This window comes from Netta rufina (genome assembly GCF_964035555.1).
Source record: "Netta rufina genome assembly, chromosome: 4".
Lineage (NCBI taxonomy): Eukaryota > Metazoa > Chordata > Aves > Anseriformes > Anatidae > Netta > Netta rufina.
This window is the reverse complement of record NC_140127.1, coordinates 24,232,750-24,260,493: the sequence shown is the minus strand read 5'-3', so window position 1 is coordinate 24,260,493 and position 27,744 is coordinate 24,232,750. Positions and strand designations below refer to the sequence as shown.

Genomic DNA, 27,744 nt, shown 5'->3' with positions numbered 1-27,744 from the left:
ATAGCAATAGTAACAGCAATCACCACCACTAAAGGTTCTCTTACGAAATGCATCAGTGCAGAGTAATAGTACTTTTTCCTTCCATGTACCAACATGTACCGTAGCAACCTAGACCATACAGTACCGACTCTAAAATTATCTTGATGTTTGGGCTTACAAAACAGACAAAGACTGTTAGTTTTACCCTACTGATGATGTGTTGTTGCACTAGTAATTCTTGCTCAGGTGTTGGGAATTGGCATACAGGCCGTGGACATGAGTCCGTGGAACAATTGTTCGATCTGAGCTTGCCTTAAGCAACCAGGAGTAGGCCTTAGAAAATCTCATGGCCTGCTGTAGCTGAGCAAACCAAGCTACCAGAATAACTATGAGAAGCTCCCACGACAATGATTCCCACATCACCCAATTGAGGAATGCAGAAAAATACTGTTACCAGCAGCTGGCTTCAAGGACAAGATCTACATGACTGCTAATCACAAGGGGGTTGTTTTCTTGACTGCTAATCACAAGGGGGGTTGTTTTCTTGCAGGTGGGGATGTTTTCTTCTAGTTGTTTGTCTGAGTGCTTTTGACCAATAATCTTGTGTGAAAACACTATCCGCCCCTGTTAAGTTCACTATAAAAGTTACGCTATTCGGGCAATAAAATGGAGCATGATCTGACTCTGCTGGTGTCTGTCGTGCTTTTGGCTGTGTGTCCTCTAACAATCAGGGCACTAGCTCACAGACTTTTTTTCTCACTGTAATATTCTCATTGGCAAGAGTGTTGTCAAATCCAAGGCAATCTTTGTTATAAAATGGCAGAAATTAGTCCTGAAAGAAAAGATGACACATTCACATGCATGTACATTACAGATAAAAGGACCCTGCTCTTAAAATAACAGCATGGTAATCCTATGAATACCCAGAAAGTATAGATCATACAAGGATATTATTATGGTCATGAGAGAGACACAGGGTTTCAGACACTTGTTTGAATACAACAAAAGAGAGGTAAAAATTCTTAGGTACTTGACAGTGTTTTGTATTGAAAGAGGTAGTCATGGTATTCTACTTCAAAGGGAATCAACAATATAAATTAAAAAAAAATAATAAAATATAAGAGGTAGTATTGAATTACAGAAATATATTATACTAATAGCAGGTAAATTGAGTAACTGATACTAAGCAATAATCAGAATGTATTAGTGATTCAGATGACAAAGGAAATAAGTGGTTTTGGGAAGCTTACCATAGCAATGACTGCTGCTCCAGCTCCAGCAAGTGCCACAATGAACAAGTGGAATGTCATGTTTAGCTGCAGAGGGGGACAAAGAAAGGAACTTTTATGGTGGTAACATTAAACGAAAACTGAACAAAAAGTTTGAATAACGTAGAGCAAATAACTACCTTCCTGCTACTACATAAATAATGATTGCTAATACTTTTTCCAAAAGATTGACATTGCTACATGACATTGTACACATGCCTGTGTTGTTACAATACTCATATCAAGGAAAAAATGTCATAGAACATTTTAAGAATATATTATTCAAAAATAAACAGAGCCACTTCAAAAAAAAATAAATATTTTTGCAGTACTATAGTTTCTTTAGTGGCAGTGACATCCACTAAAGCCACAGTTCAGTCATTGTAGTTTTCTAGCCTCATATACTGATTTAATTCCCTCCCAATTTTTCCAGTAAAATTTGTGCACGGTGCTTTAATAGAAACCAATTTACTTAAGTAATCAAAGTTGACCACCTTCCCCATCCCATCTCAAACTAAATAATTACATCTCTTTTTCATTTCAGTGATCTGGTTTACTCAGAAGTCAACATAGTGACTGTTGACTGAACAGCCAGGGTTACATAGATGCTTTTGGTATAAAAGAAGGCTTATTGTGTAACTTCATGCTAGGAATATTTATTCAGAGTAAGACCCAGTGAAACATTTAGTGAAGCACCTTCTGACTTCAGAGGGATTGAGATTTTAATTTCTCCTTTTGTTTTATATAGGCATTATTTTGTCTGTCCTATCTTCATCCTGATCATATAAAAACAAAACCAAAAAACCCTGCTGCAATGAAATGGGAGGCCTTTGCCTAAAGGATAAACTACAAAGAAAAATGTATGAGGAGTTATTATCCTAACACACTGCAAAATTTGGTCAAATCCGTTTGAAAACATTATTCTCTTGTCACAACAGTAATCAAGATCTTCAAATAGAGATTCCATATATAGACCTCTTCATTGTGCAGCAAGCGCATTAGCTTTCAAAAACATCACAGTAAAAATATACATGACAATGGAATCCTTAAAAAAAAAAAAAAAAAAAAAGATATTTAGAAAACTAATGGCTGGAGAAACAACACTGAACAAATCCAGTACATAGTAAAAGAGCAGGAGAAGTACTTGATGACTATATTTTCCACTGGGAATTTTTTATCGTTCTAGGAAGAACTGGAATATAAAAAGTGAGAAGACATATATATCAGTTATTTCCTATACAGGTTTGACAAAAGCATCATCACATTTACTCACCTCATTAGAGTCACACATCTTGATAAAACTTTCTGATGTGGTGCAAACCTTCTTTTCCTCTCCAATTGTGACAATACCTGGAGCAGAATAGATATTCACGGTATTTAGTGTTCCTAGCGCATAGCTTTCTTGGCTTTGAAGTAGGTTGCTAAGAAATACAAATTCCTGGCTCCTATACAGAAATTATTTAACAACAACATAAAATTTTCCTAAAATCAGTCATCATAAAATTAACACATCAACTATTTAGTAAAAGCTTATTAGGAAACATGTAGGCAATAATTTCTTGGCCAATAATAATAATAATAATAAAAAAAAAAAAAAAAAAAGCACCTTTATTCCTTTATTCTAGATTTTAATCAGCACAATAATCAAAACAGCAGAAAATAATCTGCAGCCAGTGTAAACACTTACCATGCCAGTATATTCATAAATATTCTCTACCCTCATGTTGGGAAATGTGCTGTATATTGTATTCAGATGCGTTGATCTTGTACAAAGCTTCATTCAAAAGTTATATAAAAAAAAAAACAGCACTACCCAAACACATACTTTATTTTAATAACAGTTTCTATCAGATAGAATAAACAGAATTTATACTGCTTACTTCAGCTAATGTCCATGTACAAAATCAAAGCATGAAAAAAAATTGCTGTAACTGGTCAATCATGAAATACGGTATTTTTATTTCTTGTTAGGGATGAGCAAATTTTACACTGAATTTATAGGAAACAGATATAGTCACAGAACTTACATTTTACATGTAAGTATACATATGTTCATTTTCGATAAAATTAGTTTTTAAAAAATAGCAAAACAAAAGCTCAGAGAGAAGTACAAATACTTTTGATGAGATCTGTGCAGACAATTACTTTTTCACCTGTCATATCGGGGTGCAGGAGGGGGCAGGCAAATATAAATAAATCTAAAAAATTCCTCAAGAAAACATCAAGAAAATAATAATTTTGAACTATTTTGTTTCAGGGTAAGTGAAATATTCAGCATGAACCAAACTCCTTCATTCTTAAGTAATCCAGTAGTTTTATATCTTGAGAGCAATTAAAAACATACCACACATTTATATTAGGTGAAGGAAAAAAAGGAACGAGACTCACAGAAGTGTCCAACAAGAATAAGATTCAACAAAGCTTTGTGGGCTGAGAAACCATCAAGACCAGAGTATCTAGACTTAAGTCAGTCTTGTGGCGGAACAGAACTGAGTTATCATCACCACCCCAAGAATTCTCAGACTTTTTAAGATTCCAAACCCCCTTTTGTCCAAATTCCCCATCCTTCACAAACACACGAATGCCTATATTGCAAATTTTTTTTTAAACTCCGTAGCTCATCCTGTAGCCCCACTTTCTTCCTCCAGTAGCATCACAGAGAGTTACTATATGTATTGTTCTTCATATTCATCAGGCCTGAAAATGCAGTGACTGGTATACTGCCTTGATTTGTGGGTAAAATGGTAGAAACAAGCATTTTGGAAAAATTGAAGCGGATCATTTCAGATACATGGAAATAAAACAACATGACATTTTCTATTGTGAAATCTTGCACGTACCATACTGGCGAAGATCCAAGCAGAGATTAGCACCATCCACTAAAGTGGCATTTCGGCAAATGGTCCACAGATTGAAGTACATGTAAACAGGCAGAGAAGTGAAAGCCGTAACACCAAGCCAGGCCAACATAAAGATGTATGTCAGCATAATAAACTGTAGAAAAAGAGGGAAAAACAAAACTAGTGGTAAGTCAAAATTTAACCGACACAATTAAAAAAAAAAAAATCACAAAGAAAAAAAAAAAAAGGCATTTCTGATTGTTTTCATCTTTTTCTTTGTTTACATTATGGTTTGGGTCTGATAATCAAATCATGACGTGATCAAAGTGAATGACAGAGCACTAACGTGATGTTTCTGAAGAACAAAGCAGTGATACTTCCAGAAATGCAAGCTTATTCCACATCCTGTCATTCTTGGGTCTATGATTGATGCAAAGCACCACACCTAAAGTACTGACAGTATTGCATGCTTTGTGAAGCATAACTTTACATCTCTCCCATCATTACTTCTTTAAGACAAGAGACTACTGTGATTGGTTTTACTGCAATCTTTCATGATACAAAATAATGAAATAATGAAATACTATACACTGTGCTTGTTTTCACTATTAAAATCTGTGTCTTAACAAAAATGACTCATCCATGGATATCACAGAATCTCACTAGCATTGAATCAGTGAGACCATCTATTTGTCACTTTGTTACTATATTTAGACATATGTGGGAAAGAAAGAAATACAAGAGAATTAATCGCAGTGAACAAACTAGGGTGCTTACTGCTGTTAGTAAGGAATACATTAAATGATACGCTTTGTAACACATATTCTCCAAAGGCTACACATTTTCTTTTTTTAGCCCTGAGCCTCCAGAGTATAGCAATCTGCATGTATCTGCCTGTAGGAAGCATTGAACTCTCTTTGCCTTCTGGGCTGGTAGTTGCTGGCACACCCTGCCTCTGTAAATGTGTAAGCATGCTACATTACTACTCTGCTGCTAACCTGAGACAACTACCAGACACATTCATCAGTAACAAATTACCTTCTCATCTTATACTGTGGAAAGCATACTAAGATGCTACATAGTTAAACGTGGAAAGTAAGTCAACTTCTAAATGTTGAATCCAAATAGCACCAAGATTTGATGGCTTCAGAAATGCTGATGAATCTAAACAGACTGCTGAAACAAAAAAATCAGCACACTGACTTTTTTGTAACTGCTTGCCACAGAAAAACATTGACTCCGAGAATAGGAAATAAGGTCTATTTTTGAAAGCAGAATAAGCCAGTCCACAATCTGCTTAAAAATAAACTTTAAGCAGTAAATAAAGGGAAAATAGAAACCACTTTGTATTTCTGTCTAAGGCAAGATCTCTCACATCAGGTGAGAAAGGGAAAAGCCTAATATAAATGCAGATTTTAGTTACTGAAACCAAATAATTTCAGATGCAAAGTGCTGTAAACAGTAGTGAAAATCATTAGAAGCATAGTTTGTCCATCTGGACCTGTTCAGGCAAAACAACCCAAAGCAACAAAAGGTTTGAATTTTAGGTGAGGAAGTTTTATTACTTTGATGATATGGGATGGGCATTGTCAAGCATTATTAAAGAGACCTGAATTTGATTTATCTTAACTCACTTCCAAAGAATATTAACTAAAAGCCATTTTAATTCTGAGGAAGTGTATTTACCTAGGGTTTTAATGTAGTTTAATTAATCCATTTCCAAATTCGATTCAGATTAATTTTCTTGATTGTCCCTAGGTAGATGAGACTTTCAGCAGTAGTTTGAAAAGCTAGTGAATTTACAGCACTAAAAGTAACTATCAGAAGGATGCAAGAAAGTAAATGATGAAGGTGAATAAAGAAGAGAAGCATTTTTTCTTCTCTCCATGTTACAGCTGATGAGCCAACATCTGGTTCAACCCAGACACTCATTTCCAAGTAATTACTTGGAAAATTACTTGGAAATATAGATTCACGTATAGATTCACTTGGAAATATAGATTCACTTAAGGGCTATGAATTCTCAACTGAAATGTTATATCTGATCTTAATTTATTATCAAGCTAAAGAGTTGCATATAGCTTTTCTAAAGTAGAAGCAACAAATAAGAAAGAATGTTCTCCATGTGTTCTCAGAACAAACTATAAATTCTCAGTTTACTATTTTATGTTCTCAGTTTACTGTTTTCTAGCAGTATTTTAAAGGTAAAGACAGCTTCCTCAGTTCATATGCTATGAGTTTGTCAAAAGCAAGTAAATCTAAGGCCTTATTTTTGAGCCTTTTTCTGAAATTTTGGAATAACATTTAAGAAATTTAGTACAGTACTTAGTGTAGAACTTGTATGATGATTTAACAAACAGAAATAAATCCTTTATATTAGTTATATTACTGAATCGTTATTCCTGTTTATAAGACTAGGATCCACACAAGTTCAGGAATCTTCCCAGTCTGTGATTACCACCAAAAGGAATAAAAAGATCAAGCTTAATATGAAAGTAACAATTCCAGTTTAATATTGGTAGTTCTCTCTATCTCTCCATAGTCTAGAACAGGAAGAAAAATCTGTACTGACATAATGCAAAGCACTACTATAACAAAGAGGAAAAAACAGGGCTCATTAGCCTTAAAAGAAAAAAAAAAAAAAAAAAAAAAAGAACACTTCCCTGGGGCATAGAATAAGAACAACAGAAATCTGTCAGATGATCACTGCTGGGAGTCACAGGAACTGCCTACTTAGAATTGCATGCTTGTTTATTTTCCTTTAAAAATATGAATCTTTGGTTTAGTGGCTCAGAAAAAGGGGATCAAATGTTGGTTTAATTTAAAAAAAAATTACAAAAATAAGAACTTCATTTACTTCATTTTTCCCTCCTTTAGCCATTTTTTACTAATGAGATGGTGGCCAATTATGCACTTAAATCCATGTCATAATAAAATAAAGAAATTTCCTTATTTTCACATATCTAAAGTGCAAAACTCCATATTAAATCTATTGGAAGTTAATATCTTTCCCTGGAAGCTGCTACTACTGCTATCGGTGAAGCAATAATTAGTGAAGCAATGCTATCAGTGATCTGGGCGATAACACATTTTCTGTTCTAGAACACTTTCTGCTGTAGTAGCAGTAAAATACAAAAGGTTTACCTTGCACAAGTTATTATATTCTAGCAACAGGAGAAGTTAGCTTATAAATTCTTGTTATAATTGAATGAAATTGTGAATATTTTTGTTTAAAAATCACAGGTGAAGGACAAAAACATATATATTTTTTAATAATTTCCTTCTTAATCTACTCTCTTTGCTCCAAAAGGCATATGAGAAATACTTCAGGAGCCTGTTCATTCTAGGAATTAAATTCAGAACTCAGTCTCTGAGATTCATAGGGATCATTCTCCTTTGAAGCAGCATTCTAACATGTGACAAGCCAAAGACTCATGAAATAGCAGTACGTTATCTTTGAGAGGTACCACAGTTTGTTCTTTTCTACTCTGTGTATTTTATTTGTAGTGAAAATGACTTTCTCTGGTCAGCTCAGTTTTCACTGTAAGAAGCCAAACACACAAAATAAAGTGGAAACAATGGCAAAATTCATTTTACAAACAAGAATAACTGAAGTAGATAATCACACTAATGAAACAAATCTTTACCCTTTGAAGCAGTTATTCTTGTATCACCTTCACGGCTGGTAAAACCCTCCCACCAGGTTTTACAAGCTTTCCATTGCTAATAACAGCTTATGTCAAAGCAAGCAAGTCATCAACCCTTTTGGAAATATTTTATTATAAAACCTCCACAGATAAGTGGAGATTTCATAGTACATTCTGAAATGATATGTATACTGCACAACTTTCATGGCAGTCACAGCTGGGTGGAATCCTGTTTCCACCAAAAACATTAACAAAACCCTGTCAGTTTTAATAACCTGATTTCAGGTACTCCTTTCTTTTTAAAATCTATGGACACTGGGCCCATGAAAAGCATATTGATTGACTTTCTAATACTGTTCTTATTTTAGTTTTGTTAAAAATATTTTAATACTCCCTAAAGAAACATTTTATGATTGCTTCAGTCACTATGGAGACAGAGATTACAAAATGTTTAAAAATTCTGTTACTACAAAGAGATGGATTGAAATGCAAACAAAGTAAACTTCAGTTGTTACTCTAGACATTTTACTGTATGAAGACATTGCTGCTCACTACAAAATAAATGTATCGATCTATATATACAGAAACATAGCAACAAATTCAGAAGTGCCTGAAAAATTGCTCAACTCTAAAAACCTGTTACTGTGTAATTTTATCTGTTGCAAACCACTCAGTACTAACGTTTGTACTTGCTCTTAATTTAGTCATACTCATTTTATATGAACTCCCTGACATGAGCTCTAAACCCAAAGAGTTGTGAAAAGATGGATGCCTTGCTGTGTTTATATCTCGTTTAGATTTATTACCTACTGTGATACACCTATAAAATGTTCTTGTTTATTTTCAGCTTGATGATCTAAGATGTTCCTTCCAAAACTCTTCAAAGGCTTAGAAATTCTCTTCTGCAGTTTGCAGATGGCAAACCATAAGCATTATCAGGAAGATCTTTTCAATTTCTTTCTAAATTGCTCTGTCTCTCTAATGTCACACTTGCATTCAATCATCTATAGGTTTGACTTCAATGCTAATAAAAACCTAATTATACAGATATCTTTAAACTCACTGATATATCAATGTTTAAGATGTTACAGATCGTTGTTTGTCATCCTAGCCATCCTCCCTTGGCATTCAAACGCTTTCTTCTTAAGAAATCTAAATATGTTTAAGGACTGTTAAGGAGCTTACAACCAAATGGACTCCCCTAGTATTCTTCATTCTGTGCTAACTCGCATTTCCTATATTCATGCCTCATGCCTCATTCCTGAATAGAAGTAAAAGATGAAACATGAATATTTCCACTTATCTCATTTTACATATAATGCTACTGGAATAAAGAGACTGATGTTTTGATAGTACTGCTAAATGTGCTATAAATCACAGAACATACACACTTGCAAAGTCTTTTCTGCTTGTTCTAGAATATCACACTCACTACTCCTAACACGCACTTGTTGGTCTTTTATTATTGCCTCTACAAAACATGTTCATCTTCTCTATCTCTGACATGTTATATTCCTAGGCAAAGCTCCAAGATTCTTGTTGAAACATGGTTACATTTCATGCTATGTTATTACTCTTGTGTAGTTGATTCTTCTTGGCTGGCATTCAAGTCAATTGTTTCAAGAAGGGAAAAAGAAAAAGAAGAAAAAAAAAAAAAAGCCAGTAATATTGCAATATTAGTCCAAATTTCTTTTAATAGTGGGGCAGACTGTAACAGCCAAAATAACTTCTCAGGTTTGCTTAATTGCAGTTCATTTACATAGTAAAGAGTTGACAATATGACATTCTCTAGATTGTTAAAATCTGTTACCAGAAAATAATCAAATCCTTGAAATTTAAACTTTTGAAGCATGCATTTAATGGGACTGTTTTTTAAACACTTATGTTTCATAAATATTTTAAATGGATGAAAAACTGATCATGATAAAATTAAAGTCAATTATCACCATTACTTTCCTCTTTTTGGCTGCATGCATTTTTTTTCTATAATTCCTTTAAATTCCTTCCCTTAAAGGTTAAAATATTCCAGACATGATGTCTGATTCTTTTAAATGAGTTAGTAGCCTGTAAAAATATTTACATTTCTAGTGTACTCTGAATTGATTTACTGGTAGAAGTGGGGGAGAAAAATTACACAGCTGCATCACAAATATAAAAAGAAGATTTTCTAACAATTTCTTTCATGTTATTGAAATTTTGCTTTGTAAATAAACATAACTACATAACCATGAGAATGCACTCAGTTTTAAAAAGATCAATCTGCAATGATGGATGACTAGGTTTTCCCTGAAGATTTTATGATTTATCCCTGTGCTACTTTCTTGTAAACAATATATTTGATTTTATTATTTCTGAAATTTCTTTATTATGTTGATGGTTTTGTAGCATTACGCTACTTAAAAATTTTAGCATTAGCTAAAATGACATTAAACATGTCATTTTTTGTAGTCTGATAGATTTCTGAAGTCCTACATAGAGCATTGGACCTTATCTGCTGTTTAACAACAGCAGAATTTCCTGTCTAGTTTTGCAGTCTTCCAGATAGGATTTTATTTCTAACACAGTGATGGTTTCAAAACACTTCTTTCTCATAGTTTGTTTGACATTTGTAATTACTTTTTCTCAAAATGTGTATGCTTACATTTTCACGTTCTCAAAGTTCTCTTCTTTTTCTTCTTTTCAGTGATCAGCTTGAGACTGGAGAAGCCTATCAGAGAATCAAGGACTATGGAGCTTCCCTTTTTTTGTTGGCTGGCTTCCCAAGCAGTGAAAGTCAGTGACTGAGCTTTTAATCAGCCAGAAGATTCTAAAAGTGTGACCATTCACACTTTTGAGAAGTATTACCTTCCTGAGACTGCAGGATCTTTTTATTGCTGCTCATGCTACTAAGATTTTATTCATAACCACAGTATGATGGAACTTATTAGTTGATGTTTAGAAATTGTTAAAGCTCTTCAGATGAAAGAAGTATATTGTTAAAAATACTTCGTGTTGCTGAATTGGCCTAACCAGCCTAACCTGAATGCTAATCATTACACATGACTAAAAGGATACAAGCAGTGAGGGAATAAATTTAGTCCACAAAATACTACAGGTTACCCCCTTCTTCCTTTTCTGGGACAGCAGGCGCAGAAAACATTTCTCAGTTATTACCAAGAAAATACACCTATAAATTTATGAGACACCAATAGCAAGATGCAGTTCATATGAAGAACAAAAAGCTGAATATGGTTTTGGCAGATTTTGGTGATAGAAGTTTTCTGTGGGAGAACTGAGAAACAAACAGGCCAGAAAGCACAGAGAGTTTATAGAGAATGCACCTTCGACCACTAAAGTGTGAATTTATGATAATGCCACTGACATTCACATGTCAGTTAAAGAACTATAAAAAGAGTTAGATGTCTACATGGAGTGAAAAAGACAAAGGCAGCCAGGTGAGAACAAGGTTCAGTGATGATCATCTAATGAAGTATTCAAGTTAAAACTGAGAAAGATGATCTAAACCTGGGGGAAATAAAACTAACAGCTTGACTAGTTTTTGATGTCTCATAATGGAAAGACAGAGCCTGTGCAGAAAGGTTAACAGGTACCACAGTCAAGCAGACTTTGGAAACATATGACAGCACGTTTTCAGGAAATAGTTCCATTAACAAAAATTGCTTATTGACTGGGCTTACATGCCAAGGAAAAATGCTGTCCTCAAAGTGAAAGATGTACTTAGAGCACAGTTTAATGCTAAAACAATTTTGTCCAGTTTATCACCAACAATACAAATTCTGTCAGCGAGCAACAAGCACAAGAGCAACAAGCAACAATTGGACAAGCTGCTAGCAAGGCATGTTATGATGCCTCAGACACTCTATTGAAGGAAACAATGAAGCCTACGGGCAATAAATGATCTCTGTTATGATCAAACAAAATTATGATTTTAAGTGTGATATCCCTGACTGTGAAAAACTGGAAATATAAAATAAATAAAAAATAATCATTAAAAAAAAAAAAAAAAACAGATTACAGAAATAAGACAGACTGAAGCCATCTATAAACATAAAACAATTTTTGGAGCTCATTGCAGAAGATTTCTACAAAGTATGTCAGACAGAGAAATAAAAAGAAAAAACTTACATTCACTGTTCTTTTTAAGAAATCATATCTGTATTAACAAAGAAGTTGGAAAAGTAATGGCATAAAAATGAGAGAGACACTTAATAACCACTCAGCCTTGTCCTGAATTATTGCTAGGGCTTTTCCTTCCTATTTCAAGAATAAACACAGAAGAATACAAGGAAGCCAGTCTTCTAAAGAAATTATAACACTGTTCTAGTATCCAGAACTAACAAGGCTTCCAGAAAACATAAAACCATCAATACATTTTATTTTTACTATTTCTAGAAGTGTTTAGATAGCAAGCATTATTTACCTAAACTTAAATTAGAGGGGTGAAGTGGGATATATCCTACCAAAATTCAGACAGTAGACTGAAGTGCTTAATTTAAAAGAACTAACTGATAAGAATTAAAGGCCATTATCTTTGCTGAAAAAAAAATAATATATATATATATATAGTCACTTGCAAAAAGAAAAAAAAGGGGGGGGGGTCATTTAGCTTTAAACTAAAACAGGATAGATTTAGATAAGACATTAGGGAAAAAAAAATTTACTCTAAGGGTGGTGAGGCACAGGTTGCACAGAGAAGTTGGAGATGCCCCATTCTGGAAGGTTCCCTGGCCTTCAAGGTCAGGTTGGATGGGGCTTTGAGCAACTTGGTCTAGTGGAAGGTGTCTCTGCTCATGGCAGGGTGGTCTTTAAGGTCCCTTCCAACCCAAATCATTCTATGATTCTATAACTACTGAAGAAGCATAGGCCCTTATCTTTGCAACCTCAGAGGCATTCCAAGTGAGGGGGGATACATCTGTGTCGTAACATATTCCCTCTGAAAATGACTTTTCTGCTACTTTCTGGATCATTTGTGACAATAATTTGTGATTTTGGTTTTGAACTATGCAATTTGAAAGGTCAGGTCAACATATGAAGCTCACCTTATCCATTTCTTGTCAGTGGCTGAGCTATTTAAAGCATTCATTAGCATCTATGTGAATAGGAGTTTTTGTTGTTGTTGTTGTTAAATGCTTTCCATAATGAACACTGGATTAAGGGAGTTCAGACCCATAAATATATCTGCTTTATTAGAGAGAGCTTTTCTATTGCTATAAATGAAGGAGCATTCTGTATGAAGAAGCATTCTGCATCAGATACAGTAGTATTCAATCAGAAGGAAGATGCAGCTGTCTGACAAGTCGGTATTTTGCCATGAGAATACCCAGATATGGTATCTGATTTTGAGATATGAGCTTCATTTCTAGCATTCAGAAATGATGCAACTGTTCTGGGTGGGAAAACCAGCTGAGCCTGCACTGAAATGCGTTCCTTCTGTTACACAAAGAATCAAATGTCAATATGGTGCAGTTTCACTGCCTCTAGAATAACTTGTCTGGTTAGGACAAGATGAAATGACACATTCACATCCCTCAGAGGTATTTTTTCAAAACGTTTGTGAATCTCTCATGGTTTTCCTTGCAAAGCAAAATCTGTAAATATTTCAGAAATTTCAAATTTTAGTTTAAACATTTGAAAAACATGGACAAAAAAGCACACAGACATTTAGGTAGCCAATATAATTTTCAATGGCAGAAAAATCCCTTTCACACATTTAAATACAAGGTTCCTAAACACTAATATACAGAAGATAGTACTAGTGAGTGCAACTCACAAGATTAAACATCTTTATATGGAGACTTAATGTACATCTTTTGAAAGCTAAGATACAAATATATATATATATATATGTATATATATATATATATATAAATAAATAAAAAGTAGAAATACAACTGCTCGGATGAAACTTTAACCCAACATTTTTGACGATATAAAAAGAAATGCTTTCAAATTTCAAAACATTACATTTTTATAACATAAATTCTGACAATTCTGGAAGGGCATGATAATAAACTCTATTATTAGTATTGTTATTGTTATTATAGCATGCTGTCCAGTGTACCTTAACACCCAGAGCTAGCTGGCTACATTTAACCATTTATCTTTCATCAGAATATATGATGTAATGATACTGATGTTTTTTGCAGAAATATCTAGCTCCAACAGCTACCAAGTGTCCAGGCCTCTCACCTGAGATGCAGAATACTCAAACACAAAAAAAAAAAAAAAAAAAAAAAATTGTAATAACTTACCTGATATTCTACAGGCCCACCTGGAGATCTTAAAATAATCCCAGACCCAAATAGTCAGCCATTTCACTTTGAGAAACCTTTGTTTAAGTTCAAATTATAATTTTTTGAATGAAGTTTTCCAGTGTCATAAGTCAATGGTATCTTCAAACCAGAGATAATATAGGAGGAAATAATAGGCTGTTTCTCACTTAAAAACAAAACAAAACTTGATGACAGGACTCAACTTGTCCTAAAGAGGAATGGGCAAGATTTCTAAACTAAAAGTGAAAATATTAGTAAGAAAAATATTTCTTGCCTACTACAGATGAAGGCATTATAAACTTTTGTTTGTGGCCCAACAAGCTTATATTGCTGAGAATGCATTTTCCTAATCAGATGTTAGAATTAATTTATTCCTAAGTAACTATAGTTACTTTCTGATTAACCAGTATAGAGAGCACTTCTAATACTCTATTATCCATTGCTATGATTCTTCATAGCAATGTGCTGCTACCACTGAAGTATCAGAAAATATTAAAGAAATAAAAATGAATAACATCACAATGCACTACAAACATACAAATCATGATGAAATTGTTGTAAGTACAAAAGTTGTCTTATCCACTTACCCAGGCACTGACACATCTGCCACAAGTGGTGATTTTGAAATCCCCATAGAGATCCTTGATGGCACCAGTTGTAAAGAATCCCTCCACCATCAGCAAAATGCCATATACAAAGAATGCAGCTGCTACACCATATATCACATACTTGAAGATGTCAATCCTGTATAGGAACAGCAAAAGTTATTTATCTGCATAACTGTTTAAAGCTGACTCTGAAATTTCAGGGTGAATTAATCAGATTCTAAGCAGCAACATTTCTACTCTGGAGTCAGCCTAAGCACTGATTTCCTATAATAACAGCTGAAGCTGAGGGCAGGAGTGAGCTTTGGAATAAAATAGCATTGATAGAAAAAAAAAAATGGGACATTTAATTTAAAAAGTTAAAAAATGATTTGTGTAGGTTAGAGACCAATTTGTCAGAATAATTTGAAAAAAATATATATTTTTCATCAGATAAAGTGGCAAAGTTAAAACAAAAGAAAAAGGAAACAAGTACCTGGCACATCCCTTGAGTCACACAGTGCACCTAGCACTGAGGTTTGACTTCATTATAGACAAGGTATTTTGTCACAGTCTTCAATAAATCTTACTATGTGTACAGGTAGTTCTCAAGTTGCAATGCCAATCACTGCTATCTTCTCCTCATTATTATTTTTCTGCTTATTACCCAACAGACAAAGTGTCTGACACATAATAATGAAGTCTTTAAAAAAGATCCCTAACTTCAAACAAGAAACATTCTTCTCAAAATCAGTAAGGTCAGATCATCTGACATTCTCATACAATGAGGCTTTAAAAATATTATTTCACGGACCCAAAGGTCAAGAAATGGAAGAATGGCTCAGAGTATACCATTCAGAGCCCAGAAGGCTAAAGATATTAGAAAGAAAATTAATTGGGCTGTGCTGATTGTCCTGCCTAGCACTGTCCAGAAGTTCATGACTTCTACAAGGAGATGCTGCCTACTAAATGTTCTCTCATGACAAAGATTTGTGTAGAGATACTTGAAAGGACCTCTCTTCTCTAAGTGTATTTTCTAAGCTTGGAAAAAACCTGTGACCTTTGCCTTGGGTCACCAGTTTTCAATATTTCATGCTTGGATTTCTCTAAAAAACTAGCCAAGGTGAGTTTTTGGTTTATCCACATGATATGGCAGCAGTAATGTGCAGGCTTAAGGTGTTAGTAATTGCAGTCATATGGTCCAGGTCAAGATAAAACAGCTTATTTAAAAGTACGATGCAAAAAAAGCCAGAGACCTGCAAGATGAATTTTGACATGCTTCAAACAACTACCCAAACTGAGTTTCTCAAGACATAAAGATCAATATCTTTGCTGTTATGAAAAGAATTATTTAATAACAGTTCTTTAGAATCACACTTTTAATTGTCACCCAAAAGATACAGAGTCACAGAGTGGTTGAGGTTGACAGGTACCTCGGGATCTATCTAGTCCAAACCCCCTGCCAAACAGGGTCTCCTAGAGCACATTGCACAGGATCATGTCCAGACAGGTTTTGAATACCTTCAGAGAAAAAGACTCCACAATCTCTCTGGGCTGTTCCAGCACTCTCTCCCCCTCACAGTAAAGATATTTTTCCTCATATCAGATGGAACTTCCTCTGTTTCAGTTTGTGCCCTTTGTCTGTTATCTTGTTGCTGAGCACCTCTGAAAAAATCTGGCCCAATACTCTTGACACCCTCCCATAGCATATTGGTATACATTGATAAGAACCATTCTCAGTCTTCTCTTCTCCAGGCTAAACAGACCCAGCTCTCTTGGTCTTTTCTCATAAAAGAGATGCCCCAGTCCCCCGACTCATCTTCATAGTCCTCTGCTGCACCTTCTCTAGTCTCTATGTCTCTCTTGTACTGGAGAGCCCAAAAATGAATGCAGTACTCCAGGTGTGGCCTCACTGAGGCTGAGAAGAGGGCCAGGTCTCTCGACCTGCTGACAACACTCTTCCTAAAGCACCCCCGGAAACCAACGGCCATGGCCACAAGGGCACAGTGCTGGCTCATGGTTAACCTGCTGTCCACCAGAACTCCCAGGTCCTTCTCCACAGAGCTGCTTTCCAGCAGGTCAGCCCCCAATCTGTACTGGTTCATGGGCTTATTCCTCCCTAGGTGCTGGACCCTGTATTTGCCTTTGTTGAACTTCATGAGGCTGTTCTCTGACGAACTCTCCAGCCTGTCCAGGTTCCTCTCAATGGCAGCACATCCCTCTGGGGTATCAGCCACTCCTCCTAGTTTTGTATTATCAGCAAACTTGACAATGGTGCACTCCTATTCTTCATCCAGGTAATTGATGAATAGATGGAACAAGACTGGACCAAGTACTGACTGCTGGGGGACACCACCAGCTACAGGCATTCCAACTACACTAGACTAGATCACAACCCTCTGAGCTCTGCCATCCAGCCAGTTCTCAACCTTCCTCACTGTCCACTCATGTAACCCATACTTCCTGAGCTTACATATGAGAATGTTGTGGGATACAGTAGTGAAAGCTTTGCTGAAGTCAAGGTAGAAAACATCCACTGCTCTCCCCTCATTTACCCAGCCAGTCATTCCATCGTAGAGGCTATCAGGTTGGTTAAACATGATTTTCCCTTGATGAATCCATGCTGACTAGTCCTTCCTTTCCTTCACATGCTTAGAGATGACATCCAGGATGAGCTGTTCCATCATCCTTCCAGGGATGGCTGACTGGATCCCCTTCCTTGCCTTTTTTGAAGACTGGAGTGGGACTGTTGTTTTTTGTTGTTGTTTTGTTTTTACAGTTCTCAGGCACCCCTTCATGACCTTTCAAAGATGATGAAGAGTGGTTTAGCAATAATATCTGCCAGCTCCCTCAGCACTCATGGGTACATCCCATCAGTGACCATGGATTTGTGCACATCAAGTTTGCCTAAATGACCTCTAATCCAGTCCTCCTCAACTAAGGTAAAGTATTCCTTTCTCCAGAGTTTCTCTCTAGTCTGGGATTCCTGAGGGCTGACCTTAGCAGCAAAGAGAACATTGAGCATCTCTGCTTTCTCTGTATCCTCCATCACTAGTGCAAGCCTCTTCCCTCCCCAACATTCAGCAGTGGGCCCACATTTTCTCTAGTATTCCTTTTACTACTGTATTGAGAGAGATAACTCTCAACACACAATTTACAGTAACAAGGCTGGACAGCCCATTAACATATCTTTGAATTTGAATGGTTTTCAAGAGATTCAAAGTCAGATTCAAGTTTTCAGTTGATATTTCAGATGTAGAAGTGTGACAACAGTTTCAATGAATGCATCTTAAGCTTGCTTTATTCTCATAAAAACTCAGTTAAACTTATGACCTAGCTGGCGAGGGGTGGGATGAAATGTATAATAAATGAATGCTGCTAGCATCTGTTTTAGCATTTTTCACAGGGCAATAACAGACAGGTTCTAGGAATAAGAAAGAATATGTTTTTTTTTCTTTTATTTCCCAATAACAAAGTCCTCTCAACTTCTTTCCACATCACTACATTTTATAGACAAGTGAAAACCAGGGTAAGTTGATATTTGTATGGAATAGATACAGAAACTATTCAAGATGGTGGAATAAATTTAGCAGTGTTGACAGTATTAGATGATGCAAAGATGATATTAATTCAGCTGGTATAACACTGTTTTAACAGTGAAATGATGTTTTGAGCCTATCTTCCCATTACTGACAAAAGTTAAGTTACTGTAGGAAACCAACAGCAACTTTATGACTATGCCGTAGGATCTCTTCCAACTCTTATATTATACTCCTTATAAAGCGTGACCTCCATCAGAGGCTGAAGTATGGGGGTTATGCCACAAACAGCTCCTCACAGACCTCAGCGTGCTCAGTGCTGTAGAAAATACAAGCCAACATTGCCTTAACAGGATTAAGGCTTTGGAGAAGTCCAGAGACTATTTCACAGTCCTTGCAACAGCTCTTTAAACCATCTGTGCTGAGCCTCCCACTGAGCTGCTCATAACAAAAAGAGTACCAAAAGATCTCTGCTTTTTCCTCAGCCTTATGTGCAACTAAAGGAATAACTTTCATTTAAGCCTTCTACAAGGAAAATATAATTAGCTACACACTAACCAAATATAGAAATCAATTTCTTCCTGATATACCCTCTACAGAGACAAGTAGGAAAATCTCCACTGATCAGGCTACACGAGATGAAACAGCCAGACTTACTGCAAGGAGAAAGGATCTCACATGATGTAAAGAGAAAAAAATAAATGACAGGAGTGAAATATTCACTCCACTACCTTTTAAGAAGTCAGATAGAATTGCATTGCAACATAAGCACAGAATTGCATTGCAACATAAGCACAGAATTAATTTTCTTCCTAGTAGCTGGTGGAATGCTGTGTTTTGGCTTAGAATGAGAAGAGTGCTGATAACACCCCGATGCTTTAATTGTTGCAGAGCAGTGCTTATACTAAGCCAAGGACATCTCAGCCTTTGCTCTGTCCTGCCAACGGGCAGGCTGGGGGGTGCAGTAAGAGCTGGGAGGGGACAGACCCAGGACAGGTGACCCAAACTAGCCAAAGGGGTATTCCATACCATCTGACGTCATGCTAAACAATATATAGGGGTGGCTAGCCGGGGGGAGGGGGCCGGACTGCTCGGGGTTAGGCTGGGCATCGGTCAGCGGGTGGTGAGCAATTGCATTGTGCATCACTTGTTTGTACATACTATTATTACTTTCGTATTATCCCCATTGTATCATCATTATTATTATTGTTATTATTATTTTTGTTATTTTTTTTTTTTTTCCTGTCTTATTAAACTGTCTTTAACTCAACTCACGGGCTTCACTTTCCATTTCTCTCCCCCGTCCCAGAGAGGGAGGGGGGAGGGTGAGCGAACGGCTGCGTGGTGTTTAGCTGCCGGTCGGGTTAAACCACGACAGTCTTCTTACAGGTGACCCAGGAGGATACAGGGGTGGTGAAGGAGAAAGGGAGAGTAAGCAAGTAAGGAAAAATATCCTCCCCTTTCCCCTCCACAGATTGACTCTCTAATGGAGAAAAACAATAGGTATAATTGCTAATAGTTCCCAAGATGCTGTTTCCAAAGTACAGAGTCCACGATGTTACTGAGTATAAATACCAAGTTAGAGTCATGACCAGATATCTTATCGTCTCATAAGCCATTGCTATAACACTTAGTACCATAATGGTCTGAAACCAGGGCCCGGAGAGGAGAAACAACACTACAGAGAGCAAATACGGAAAATAATGTACTATAATACTCAATTTGGAAAACAGGCGCAGCAGAGTTGTGATTAAAGCAATCAGCATCATGACAAGTGACTATTAAGCAGGTCTAATCCTTACACCAATTTTAGTTTAACACACTCTGATCAGATCTGCCGTTATCTCAACCTTTCGGGCCCCACGTTGGGCGCCAAAAAGACTGTCGTGGTTTAACCCGACCGGCAGCTAAACACCACGCAGCCGTTCGCTCACCCTCCCCCCTCCCTCTCTGGGACGGGGGAGAGAAATGGAAAGTGAAGCCCGTGAGTTGAGATAAAGACAGTTTAATAAGACAGGAAAAAAAAAATAACAAAAATAATAATAACAATAATAATAATGATGATACAATGGGGATAATACGAAAGTAATAATAGTATGTACAAACAAGTGATGCACAATGCAATTGCTCACCACCCGCTGACCGATGCCCAGCCTAACCCCGAGCAGTCCGGCCCCCTCCCCCCGGCTAGCCACCCCTATATATTGTTTAGCATGACGTCAGATGGTATGGAATACCCCTTTGGCTAGTTTGGGTCACCTGTCCTGGGTCTGTCCCCTCCCAGCTCTTACTGCACCCCCCAGCCTGCCCGTTGGCAGGACAGAGCAAAGGCTGAGATGTCCTTGGCTTAGTATAAGCACTGCTCTGCAACAATTAAAGCATCGGGGTGTTATCAGCACTCTTCTCATTCTAAGCCAAAACACAGCATTCCACCAGCTACTAGGAAGAAAATTAATTCTGTGCTAACTGAAACCAGGACAGAATGCTATATTTAAAGAAAATATATTAAAACAGTAACAAGTTAATCACATATTAGTTTTGAAGACAGTGTTGGTATTAAAGTATTCTGCAGCATCTATATTAATGCTGCACATAAGTTCACATAAACTTTGATCTTTCAGTGAAATTATAATAGTTTATAAAATGCAATTCTTTGTGAATGAACTCAGGGAGATTAATTGCCATCTATGTTTTAGTAAAGCCCCAAATGCTGCAGATGCAGCACCAGAGTAACCAGGGAGGTAAAGGGCAGAATGAATGATGAACAGAAGCCAGTGGGTGAGATGGACAAGGGCAAAGCAGAAGGACAAGCACAGCTCACAATTGTGCAGGCTGGAGTGGAAGGAAAGAGGTATATAACAAGCAAAGAAAGAAGAGAAAAAATTATAGAGGTAAATTCTGTGCTTCTGATAGTATTGGAAAGACATACGTCAGGTGAATACTAAGGATACTCTGAGAAGAACAATAAGAAATCTTGCATACTTATTCACTAAATGCTGGAGTCCTGTGGTTATTAAATAATGATATATTTATTCCTCAACTGTAGTCACTGATGGCAGCCATAAGTGCTAATATCTTAATGAACAGGTTGTCACTGAGTACATAGTAGACTATCCCAGCAGAGACAAGTCAGAGGTGAGTAAAAACATTCTCAGAGAGATGAATGTGACAAATTTCCTACTGAGTATTTTTGTGGCACTTTGACAAATACAAGATTGAAAACGATATCAGCAAGCAATAAGATTAATTGATGAATGATCTTGTCTTTGAGTAGAAGACTTTTTTGTGGAGAGTGTTAAAAAAAAATAGTTATTTTGTTGTTGAGACTCCTTCAATCAAATGAACACATAAGTAATTATTCCATCTTGTTATAAGTGCATTTCAATATTCAAAACTAGCTCCTGTTAACTATGTCTAGAAGTAATGTTTTGAGCTTGAGAAACTTGTTGCTTCACTGGAGTAAATCAGTACCGCTCCACTATAATAAATGTGTTTACTACCCCAACAGATAAACCAAGAAGAACAGTTAACATTGACCTTTAATTCCAAAATGAATTACAATTTTAAGAACTCTGAAGTCTTTACACTATCCAGTCTAATCATGGTACATTTTCCACCCTCATTGCTAAAGATTTGCGCTTAACTACTGCACACCACTATATACTTTTGTATCAAAATTATTTAATATTGTTTTCGAACAATCAACGTATGATCTAGGGACATTTTTCTCTAATTTAGTTAAAATATGAACACATTCCAGACACTTATTTTCAATTAAGAGCAACAACAACCACTAAAATTGATCTATCACACATGATTCTCATGCTGTCCAGAAAACCTTTTTATTTGAACAATGTATGTGTACATTTCAGCTGGAATGTATCAGAGGTTTTGAATGGTCTAGCCCTCCAGTATACCAGGTATTACTGTGGAAGCAGATTTTTAGCATTTAGAATTCTGCTTCATATTTCTCTTCCTGAATCTATAACAAATTCTCCAAATATAGATAATGTCATTCAAATTCCACAGGTGCATGTAATTGACACCAAACTGTATGTATATTCAGTGAATGCAAGTACATTCAGACAATTATACATATTTTCAATATAATAATTTTAAAATAAGAAAAGTACCACAGCTATCAAAGACACTAAAAACCTAGTTAAATTATCACAATAAAATTTCTAATTTAACATTGCAGCTTTTTTTATAGCTGGAATAGACAGTTTAGAAAGATAAGTACTGATTGTAATTATCACCACTAGTGTCAGTCAGTTTTCCTATTTTTTATTATTATTTTTTCCCATCACAAGGAACTTTAATCTTCACACCTAGAATGCGCACTAATCTCTGTTACTCTGTAAGAAAGAAAACTGGCCTTTGTGATGATCCTTTTGCCCCCAGACACACTGATCCTAAAAGGCTGAGAGACTGAGATAGCAACCTGCTTCCTCAGGCTATCTCCAGCTTTTAGAATCAGTTTTGCAAATGTGTTTTTTGAGAATAGAAAAGATATAAAGGGTAAGCAAGATTTGTACAAGATCTGTAGAAGTCATGGCTCATAGAAGTTTTTAATTTCTTAACATAAATTTAAGATACTATTCACTTAAACAGTTTAAGCAAACAAGATAGTACCATGAAGCACAGGGGAATTGTTAGCAAAGGGAGGAGACAAGCAGACATTTTTTCCTTTTTTGAATAAAAATATACAGTCAGCAGGGAGAAAGAAGGGTTAATAGTCATGTACTACGTGTAGAGTAAGACTAAAAAACTCACTATAAATGAAGTAAGAGACTAAAATATCCTCAGTATGGAGAAGAGAAAAATGAAACTGGTAAGAAAATGTCAGCACAGCTCCTTAAGGGATTTTTCAGAGATTAGGTTAATAAAAAATCTAAACTTCTAAAATACAGGTGGGAAGAGAACAAAACTGGAATATAGGATGTTCAATTAGAGTTTGTAGGAAAATGATAGAAGTAGAAAGAATTAAGAGCAGACAAAAGATAAGAGCAATGAAGGCCTAAGAGTATTTATTTTTATTTAAGGAAGAAATAACATTCACTAAAAAGAAAACAGGTTGAGTAGTATGTCTTCTAGTTCTGTATTTCTGGAAGAACTTCTGCATAATATCATACGCAAATTTGCTCAAAGATAAAGCACATTGTTAGGACTATATAAAGAAGAGACCATAATTTTAGAATATGCAAGACACTTGCATTCTGCAAATGTCAAGTTTTGTTATTTTACTCTGAATAGCAGCCATGTGCCACTGTTTTTAACAGATTAATTTGTGAATATATGTTGTATGTGTACAACTCAGGGTAGAATTCTGCATTCCTTTACAAAGTCATTCTACTTTAAAATTTTGTTGGTTGCTTCCTTCATAGGAAATGGACAGTTGAGCTGAGATTTCAAGGAACACTTCCAAAAGCAGCAGGATTCACAGCCTAATGGAAGAGGAGTAAGAGCAGCACAAACCATATTTCTGCCCTTTGAATACTGTAATGTTCTTGGAACAAAAAAGGATCTTTAAATGTTTATTTAAGAATTCAAATGAACACTAACTGTTTGAGACTAAAACACAAAGTCTTGACTATAACGTGGATTAGAATGGGTGTCAAAGTTGTTTCTGATAATCTAGGCTTGTTCCATCTTCTCACCTCTAGCAAAACTACTTGGAAAAAATTTTAAAGATGATTACTACAGAGGAAATCTGGAACCCTCTTTGCCTGAAGAAGGACAAAAATAGATTGGAATCAGTGCACAGCAACATGCAGACTTCCAGAAGAATTGAATATGATTCTATGATTATATGGTGTTGTACACTGTGGATATTGAATTCCCATTCAACTTTCCATAGGAACTAGCACAAAAAGACATAGCAAATCCTAACACAGGATTTCTGTTTCATTATTACAAATGTAAACTTGGAGTCATGTGCAGTAAATAGTAATAGGATAAAACCAATAACTTGATACTAAAACTCTAGATTGGCATGGTAATGGTCAATTCTACTCTTTTCAAATCTTTTGCACAAAGACCAGTTGTCTTAGTTTTTCATGGCACATAAAGGATATAGCAATATGCACATGTCCTGGTTTCAGTTAGAACAGAGTTAGTATATACATAGGTATATACATTTTCCATTTTATGTCTGTAAGATTAATTGGATAAAGTAAATTAGGACTAAATGGAAATAAAATTGCTTTAAAAAGTCATATGGAGATGAACTACCTGCTCAGAAAGGCCTATTGCAAATGCTTCAAATCACAGGCACACAGTGATAACAGTCAATCTAAATTCAAGACAACCAAGTAAAAAATCTGCTTAACAAAAATTAAATAATACATCTGACTGCTTAAAGCAGTGGACTGTATTGGCACCGATGAAGACTAAAACATTCTTTATGTATTCTCTGCTGCTATTAACATGTGCTGCTAAGAATTCCGTTATTCAACTGTTTGATGAAATGAGAAGTGCATTTTTTCAGGTACCTTCCAAATACCACACTTTACTTACACAGCTACTGATTTTGCTTTTAACAGAACATTAGGCTACACAATATAGATGCATATGTAGCAAACATTACTTTTAATCACTGTATAATCTTGAGAAGGTCATATTCTCAAGTGCTGGTGTGTTTTGTCATATTTGGAACATCTACTAAATGATACCAGATCTGGACTGCTATGTTTTGCATCTAACCCTTAATATGCTGTTTTACTTTCTACATGTGACTGAACTATTCCAGGGAAATAGTGTCCTCCTAAGTAAAGTAAACTGCATTCTTTTGAATGGAAAATGCAACCTTCAATGATATTGTGCTCTCATTGGTGGTTCCAAATTATAACAAACTAACAAGGTACATAGGTCAAAGATAGGCCTTCCTTCCAGAAACAATTACATTCTCCTACACACAGTCAGAATCCAGACACAAGACCTCACACAGTGCTGTTAGTGGGAATTCTTATCACCCTTATTAGCATTTTTACTGCTGACCTGAGTGAAGGTCAACCTTCAGCCTTTCAGCAGTAGGGATTATGAGCTCACCCCCACTAATGTTTTGGCTCAGAAATGGATTTTTTTTTTTCCTTTTTACTGTGAGTCCCTCAGATGTCCCCACTTCTTGGGATATGATTTTCATTGTGTTTTAGACTGTACAGTATAGATTCCTTTGCAATGAAACTAAATAGGATATATGCTCCAGGAGTGCTCCTTCTGAACTCCAGCTGCTAATGGATGTTCAGTGCATTGTATCAGACATGACTTCATCCAAAATAAATGAAATGAATATAGTACAAACAAGACATTAGCACCAAGCATGGTCTACCCATCAGTTTCTGTAGGGCTGATACTACTTACAACTCCATTATGTAGATATAATATACATATATATGAATAAATACAATATATACATAAATATAATATAAATATATAATATATACATATATTATATATAACAAGCTTATAATAAATTTAAGCACTGGATTTTTGTAACAGAACAAACATGTATAGGGAAAAACAGTATTACTGCATGCTAAATAGATGACTAAAACAGAAATATCATATGATCTAATGCAAATATTTATAAACATATTTCATATTAGCTAATCTTTACTGCAGATCTCTCTGTAATATTTTTCACAGTATTCCATTAATATTAAGGCAATATTAATGACAAAAAGACTACTTTTAGTGGTACCAATATTTAACTTGTGATAACTGCAAAACCAACACAAACAAAGAGAAGATCAGAATAGTATTCCTTCATCTACCTGAAAAAACACTGTTTTCAAACAGTAAGGGGTAGATATAAAAGCTTCCATGAGTGCTCTTATTCTTCCTCAAATCAAAACATCTGCAAACACTATTTTACTAGGTAATATCCTTTTAATAAACCATGACTATACACCAGCTAGTCATTAACAACCATCAAACCTGGACACTTCGACAACCAAATCTGGGGCTTCTGCATTTTGAAAAGAAGGAAATTTTTAGCTGTAAGAAGATGGCTCCTGTGGAGTATCTATAGCAGTTCCAATAGTGAGAATAGCGAATACAGATTTACATATAGTAACTTCATTTAGTATACTGTTTGGTATTGCACCTTTAAAACGAAGTGAATTTACAATGACCTGAATTAGTTCTACTTGTAGTAGGAAAATGTTGCTAATGATACCGTCAGGAAGGTTTCTTCATTTTCTACTCTAAGAGCATGATTCCCTTGTTTCATGGCCTATATATCACAAACATGACAGATGGCACCAGCTGGCCCTGTACACTAAAAAGAAAGAGCTGTGAAAAGTTGCTATTGGGATATACAACAAACATACCTTGTGCTGCTTATTGCCTAAAACTATCTTCTGAAATTTGCTCCAAACACCAGAAAAACATGACAATTGAGTTCATACAATATAGTTTTGGACAATTGTCCATCAATTTCTCCTGACTTTGGAATCTTATCTAAGTCAGCTATTAAGTGAACCTAGCATCCATTACTTCACAGATACATTGTTCAATGCAGTTTATTAAGCCAGCAGAGAAATGACCGAACACCACATCTGCCTGAAGCAGATTTTCCAGTTTCCGTGAAGCCTACAGAGTTGTTAAATTCCAGAGCTGGCAACATAAACCATTGACCTTAGAGTTAAAATATTATAAAGGCAGTTTTAAGGGTAAATTGAACCACCATATTTATGTTCTTAGAATCCCTCTGAATTACAAGGAGCTAAAATATCCACTCTACTTTCACTTGAAGGAATTTGCATCCCAAACACAGCTTATGACTTCTGTATTTTAATTCCCTGAACTTCTTCAGTTGGAGGAAAAAATAAATAAAAAAAAAAAAGAGGAAAAAAAAAAATAATGTATCCCCTAAAAAAGTTATAAAGTTGGTAGTGAAGAAGTCTGAGAATGAAGTTTCACAAAAATGATTCAGAAACCAATGAAGTGATGTAACAGAAGGTAGTCCTTATCAAAAGTCCACTCACTGACAATTCAAAGTGTTTTGATTGTTTTCGTTTTCAGTAAACATCCAATTTACTAAAGGTCCACACATTTAGAAATGACTGTAAAGAGTGAAGATCTACGCTCAGCTCTGTGATTTTTGAAGATATTCTCTATCTGTAAGGACTACCTGTTTGTACAATATGTACATGTATTTTAATACTTCTGATTTCTCTTAATTTCCAAGAGTTTAGAATATTTGATTTACCCACACCACTTTGAAGAATTTCAAATCAGTCTGTAATCCAGTACTCTGAGACAAAATTCTTTTACAAAATCCTTGTTACTTTTTAGAACCTATTGGTTTTAGAACCATATTATAGACCAGGACTGTTTTTTTTTGTCTGTTTTCCAAACAAGTGTTCAAAAGGGAGTTCATTACTGTAACCCATTGCTATAAAAGCACTATTTCTACCCTACCTAGCATCTCTGCAGGATGTTTCCAGTATCTTAAAGTATTAACAATGATTACTCCATAATTTAACTTGGGAAATCATCAACTTGAGGAAATCAGTTTAACTGTCTGGTATTTAAGGAATTTTAAAACCACCTGGAAACCCACTCTTAATCTTTCAAAATTATGAATATGTGCTACTCATTAATATTTTC

At 35.6% G+C, this 27,744-nt stretch overlaps 1 protein-coding gene across 1 annotated transcript in view; it reads right to left on the bottom strand.

Moving 5' to 3' along the window:
- The window catches only part of GPM6A (glycoprotein M6A), a gene marked incomplete at both ends in the record, with an annotated part of 111,985 nt that overhangs the window by 11,438 nt on the left and 72,803 nt on the right, over positions 1-27,744 (bottom strand). Inside the window, 4 exons of the mRNA XM_084286759.1 lie at positions 1,230-1,295; positions 2,521-2,597; positions 4,088-4,241; positions 14,594-14,750. Coding sequence (XP_084142885.1) covers positions 1,230-1,295; positions 2,521-2,597; positions 4,088-4,241; positions 14,594-14,750 — 454 coding nt within the window. The remainder of the gene's footprint in view (positions 1-1,229; positions 1,296-2,520; positions 2,598-4,087; positions 4,242-14,593; positions 14,751-27,744) is intronic.